At 54.3% G+C, this 6017-nt stretch overlaps 1 protein-coding gene across 4 annotated transcripts in view; it reads left to right on the top strand.

Moving 5' to 3' along the window:
- Positions 1 to 6017, top strand: part of VASH1 (vasohibin 1) — a 25934-nt gene that overhangs the window by 447 nt on the left and 19470 nt on the right. For 3 of the 4 annotated variants that reach the window (XM_034642561.1, XM_002914712.4, XM_034642563.1), the window contains exon 1: positions 7 to 1230. In XM_034642561.1, coding sequence (XP_034498452.1) covers positions 928 to 1230 — 303 coding nt within the window. In that variant the 5' untranslated portion in view covers positions 7 to 927. Of the gene's footprint in view, positions 1 to 6; positions 1231 to 6017 lie in introns of those variants that run through there. The other variant, XM_034642562.1, reaches the window with a different exon arrangement.

Here is a 6017-nt window from a genome sequence, read left to right on the forward strand (position 1 = left end):
GCTGAGCCCCGGGCCCGGCAGCGGGACCCGCGCCCCGCGATGGCTCGGCTGCCGCTGCGCGGCGCCGGGTGTCCGCTCTCCGCCCGCTGAGACGCGCCCGGCTGGTGACCGGCCGGGCCTTGGCGCTCCCCACCGCGCCCTTCCCCCTTCTGGGAGCTGCGCTGCTGTTTCCCGGGGGCGAGGGGACGCGGGCCGAGACAAAGCCCACTTTGTGCGGGGAGTTGGCCGCGGGCGTGGAATGAGCGCTTCGGCGCGCGCCCCCTCCCCGCGCCCCGCCAGCTGCGAGTCTTGGCTCCCGGGCTCGTCGCGTTGAAGAAATCGCGCCCCCTCGCCACCCTCAGGTCCGGGGGTCCCGGCTCCGAGCTGATGCGGCCGGGAGTCGCCTCGGTACCCCCCGGAGCGCACGGTGCCGTGAGCGTGCGGTATTTTGGAGAGGAAATTGTTCTCTCCGAAACTAGGACTTGGGGCGCCCGGTCGGCCGGGGCATCGGTGCCTTGACCCTCTGTGGCCGCCGGTCGGAGCTGTCTGGCCTCAGTTTCCCTCCGACTTTTCTCCTCTCCGCAAGCCCAGACTGCTGCCGTCATTGTTCTCGCTGTCAAATGGGGGAGCTTTGTGAATGCTGCCAATTTGGGGTGTGTTCTCTTTATCCCGTTTCACAAAAAGAACAAAGCCTCTAAGGCTGACCCCGGACAACCACCTCTCTACCCCCTACTTCACGTTGAGGCACTGATTTATTTTTTTTTTCTTTATCGAGTAGTATTTTATTGTACAGGAGCCACGCCCTGGTTTCTTAAAGGCGCTTCGTACTCTGGCCATGTGTTCTCTCTGCAGCTGGTGTGTGGGAGGTCTCCTGTGAGCCACCTATTTTTTCCTGCCTCCTGATATATACTCCCACCCCACCCCCCACCCCCCGTCAAGGATTCGGGGATGCCAGGGGGGAAGAAGGTGGCCGGGGGTGGTAGCAGCGGTGCTGCCCCCACTGCCGCTGCCGCCCCCTCTGGTGTCAGACGTCTGGAGACAAGCGAAGGGGCCTCAGCCCAGAGAGACGATGAGCCAGAAGAGGAAGGGGAAGAGGACCTGCGAGATGGAGGCATCCCCTTCTTTGTCAACCGGGGTGGGCTGCCTGTGGACGAAGCCACCTGGGAAAGGATGTGGAAGCACGTGGCCAAGATCCACCCCGAGGGAGAGAAAGTGGCCCAGCGGATCCGTGGGGCCACAGACCTGCCCAAGGTGAGGGGTGTGTATGTATGTGGGTTGGAGGGAGCAGTGGTGGTATCCAGGGTTTTAGTGATGTTGGGGCTGGGAGAACAAAACCACACTTTCCTTGGTGGGGTAGGGGACCACTGGCATGGCAAGACTTTAAAAATGCAGACAGGTGGTACCCATCCAGAAGAATTTTTTCTCAGCTGCTACTGAGATTCTGTGAGGCCCACATGCCCTGTTTCCAGTAAGCGCTTCCCCATCTCTTTTTATTTTTTTAAGTTTATTTATTTAAATAATCTCTACACCCCAGTGGGGCTTGAACTCCTGACCCAGAGATCAAGAGTCATGTGCTCTTCTGACCGAGCCAGCCAGGAGCCCTGTCTTCCATCTCTTTAAATACCCATGTTTTGTGGGCAGGGTAGCGGATGAACAGATGAGTACACCAGTGTGGCTTACATCTTATTTGCTAAGCCACTGAACTGTGAGCTGAGAGGTAATGAAGGACTAAGGAGGATACAGGGCTTCAAATGTTCAGAAAATATTTTCATGCCTCATCCCACCGAGTTCTCCAACAGCCTCGCAGAACAAGGGAGGTTTGGGGTCCCATTTTGTAGATGGAAACTCAGGAACTCAGGGCCCCACAGCTAGTTAGTGGCCATAGAGCCAGGACTCAACCGCAGGTCTGCGGGTGCCATATTCTCTACTCTGCTGGATGAGAGGGCAGTCAGAAAAGGGCCCGTGGAGAGGAGTACAGGTAAATCATCTTTCCCTGTGGGGCTGGCTCCGTGATGGCTGTCCTTCAGTTGCGTCCCCCATGAAGGCAAGGCTGAGGCTGTTCCTCATTCATCTTTGTCTTTCCAGGGCTTTCTGTGCGCCTGGCACAGGACAGACACTGGCATGTGTTTGCTGAATGAAAGAGTGCTTGAGGTTTTCAAGTGCACAATTTTTGGGTTTTTTAGCATTATGGTTGAGACTAAGGAAACACTCTCTGATGCAGAAATGCCCAAAGGAAACCGCTTGGGGCAAAGGTCAGAGCCCAGTGCTTAGTTGTGCCTGCTCAGGTGAGAAGGGCTCCAGGGACAGTGGCCCTTAATGAGGAGTAGACATGGAGATGGCCTGTTTTGTTTCATTTTTACCAAGTGATTGGTAGGGATATCAGAAACTGTCTTCCAGGAAAAGGGAATTCAGAGGTCGAAGGTGGAGCAAAGGCCTAATATTTCCAGGGGAAATAAAATGTGGATTGATTTTGTATGGCGACATAATTGCCCTATGTAGAAACTTGGAATTTATGAAGCTCATCCCCTATGATTGGACGTTGTTTCTAATATTTAATTCTTAAGATGAACACTGTGGCGAACGTTCTAAAACATACACTTGGGGGTCCATCTCTGATTATTTCCTTGGCGTAAATTCCTGGAAAGGAAGCATTGCGTCAAAGGATACAGATGTTGGTTTTGATCGCCTGCCTCTGTGTGAACTCAAGCAGGCCCTCGACCTACTTGAGCCAGTTTTCTCACCTGTGCGATGGAGTGGATTGTGGGGAAAATTCAGTGAGAGACAATGTGGCAAAGCGTTTAACAAACAGTAAAGTGCCAAGCCGGTAGTTGTTATTGGATGTTTGTTACCCCTCTTCACATCGTCCATCAGGAGGGGAGGCTAGATTTCACACGGTGTCGGCGCCAGAAGGGCACAGCCACACACTTCACCCATGGCAGCAAGTCAGGGCTTAGCAGACAGCTCTCCAGCCGCCTTGCTTACGTCTAAATCGGGCTGTAGGAGAGTGTGAATGGTTCCCTGCCAAACTGTTACCACTCCTGAAGACGAAAAAGATTCCGCAAATTCATTAGCGACTGGTCTGTATCATCTTATCATTCTCAACCTTCACATCTAAGAAGGACCCCCATGAAGAAATGAAGCTCTTGTCTGAGTGTGGAGGGGATGTCATGACTGACAGTCTGGTGGAGTGGAAGGGGTTTTGTGAGCAGACTGGAAAAATTCCAAACTCGTCCTCCTTAAACCACGGGACAAAGGTCACAGACAAGGCACCTGCACTTCTGTATGAGGCTCCTCTTGGACCTTAGCCCAGGATAGAAAGGAGCCCTAGAGTCTGGGAGGCACCAGGGGTGGGATCCCAGAGTGCCAACAACAGAGACGACCGACCCCTGGGCGGGCCCCTCCCCGAGTGGCCGTGCCCTTGGAGGTGGCATAGAGGCATTCTCTGCAGGGGTCACATCATGGCAGGCCCAAGAGCTGTTTTGTTGGGATGGCATAGTGTTTTAAAAGATCACTGGAGCCAAAATGTAAAATTGGGAGATTTCACATTAAAATCCAGATTTTGGGCATCTTTTCAGAAAATGAGAAGATCTGGGAACAGAGAATCTGTGATCCCACATAGCAGCTGGCAACTGGAGCTGAGGACTCGTTCTCTCTCCCCCAACTAGCCACAGTCCCCACCACGCCTTCCCCACCTGTCTTCCCGCTTTGTGCTACCTGCCTGGCCCCTGCCCATGGCTCAGCCTGGGAGCCCTGTAGTGTAGTGTGCTAAAAAGAGCTCGGCAGAAAAATCCAACATATTCAAATCCTGATTGTCTCGTAACTGCTTTTGGGTGAGGAAGCCCTGCCACCTCCTTGTGCCTCAGTGTCCTCAGCTGTAAAATGGGGTAGTAGGAATACCAGTGCCATAGGGATTTGGGGAGGAATTGATGAAGTCGAGCATATGAACCAGGTGAGCATGTAACGCGTGCCCAGCAAATGGAGCAAGGCCTGAGGGTGCGTCGGTCACCCCCCGGGTCCCCCAGGGGAACATCCTTTAGAGCATGATACAGTTCATTGAAGGGCAGCCTGTTTTGAGGAGGATCTCAGGTCCAGGAACAGTTCGTGTTCTTTCCTAAGAATCTCTCCTTGATGTTCCAAGCTGCCACCACCTTTAAAAGCTCAGGGGCCGCTCCTCCCAGACTCAGTGGCTGAAGGGCTTCTGACTGTGGCTCTGGCCACAGAGGTCTTACAGAATGGGAATTTGGACATCTCCTCCAAAAGGTTACACTGCCGGCATCAGCACATGCCGACCAGTCGCTTTGGCCCACGCCATAGTGACGCTGAGCAGGAATTGAACCTTTGCCCTGTGCCGGTCCCTGCTCTAAGGCCTCGACGTGTAGCATTTCCATTATGCTACGAGGTTAATTCTGTCATGCTGCCCATTTCACAAATGAGGCGTCTGAGGCACAGAGAGACGTTCAGGAACTTGATATCGGACAGTACACAGCACAACTGGGATTTGGGTAGTGATGGTCTGGTTCTGACTGGCTCTATCAACCTTCAGACTGTCCTGCCTTTTGCCCACACCTTCATCCGGCTGTTTCACCTCCCCGAAAAGCCTCCTTGTGCTGGTTGAAATGGACTCCACCTGGGAGAATGTCTTAATAGAGTTCAGGACTTTAGGGGTCGTGGAGCTAGGGTAACGGAGAAGGCGTTGTCCCTGAAGAGATCTTGGTCGTAGATACCACTCACTGCCCCGTCCCCCACTTAGCTACCCCTTGACACTTTCTGGCTCCTGGTTTGTAGCTGGGGGTCAGGGGGCTAAATCCAGGCTACCAGTCCTCAAGTGGGCCTGGCCATTTGGATGTACAGAATCCTGCGTATTCGTTTTTGAGTGAATGAGTGTGTATGCAAATGCTCAGAAGGACGGCATCCGCACTGTCTTTGCTGGTTAACACACGTAACGCGACTCGTATAGCTGGCCAGACGGCTCCTTCCAGCTAAGCCTCGATGGTGGGTGGGGGCCTTTGAGGCCCCGCTTGTGAATCTCACATCTTTTTGGCCTCTCTTGGAGTCATTTCCTTCTTCCAGAGTAACCAATCCCTAGATTCTCTATTTGGATGGCAGGCGATGCCCTGACCCAAGGCTGGCTCTGGTAAGCATCGGTGAAGGACCATCTGACTGGAGCCCCCTCCTTGTTTGGAGTGTCTCAAGGGCCGGCGTATTTTCAGTCTCTAGCCAAAGCTCCTGGAAGTCCCCAGATGGCCTCACTCGAGAAGGGGACAACCCCCGTGCCTCTGAGGGACCTTCCACCTGAGGAGGTCAGGCGCCGTGCTGTTCACAGTATATCACGAAGGAATTTTTCCAGTTCCTCTCCCACCTCCCCCCACCCCATATCCTGACATGGGGTAGGCTAGGCCAGGCCCTCAGAGAGTTCTGGAGCTCATCTGGCACACAGTGGTCAGGCAGGAAGTGGGAGAGCGCCCCTGCCCCCCCCATCCTGGGACTTTTATCCCCCTGGTGACTGTAAGTGGCTGCGTCAGTTTGGGCAGCAGTGTGATGTGAAAGGGGAAATAGCTTTCTCCAGAGAGAGGTGTCAGCTGCTCGGGACTGCCCAGACAGGAAGGAGGGGACCAGCAAGGAAGAGAGAGGAAGTTCAGGCCGAGCTATTGCTCCAGACTCGCCCAACCAGGCCTTCCCTCCTGCATCTTCACCCCTTAGCGTGGGTAAGGGTCTGTCAGAGCCTGTCCTTTGTCCCCCTGTCAGCAGTGGCACCCCACCCATGAGTGTACAGCGATCACTGGTGTGTCACCTCTCTCCACATTAGAGTCCCAGACATGGCAGCCGTGTAATTTAAAAGGCTGTGCCCTGGGGCGCCTGGGTGGCACAGCGGTTAAGCGTCTGCCTTCGGCTCAGGGCGTGATCCTGGCGTTATGGGATCGAGCCCCACATCAGGCTCTTCCGCTATGAGCCTGCTTCTTCCTCTCCCACTCCCCCTGCTTGTGTTCCCTCTCTCGCTGGCTGTCTCTATCTCTGTCGAATAAATAAATAAAATCTTA

Source organism: Ailuropoda melanoleuca, chromosome 14 (assembly GCF_002007445.2).
Source record: "Ailuropoda melanoleuca isolate Jingjing chromosome 14, ASM200744v2, whole genome shotgun sequence".
Classification (NCBI taxonomy): Eukaryota; Metazoa; Chordata; class Mammalia; order Carnivora; family Ursidae; genus Ailuropoda; species Ailuropoda melanoleuca.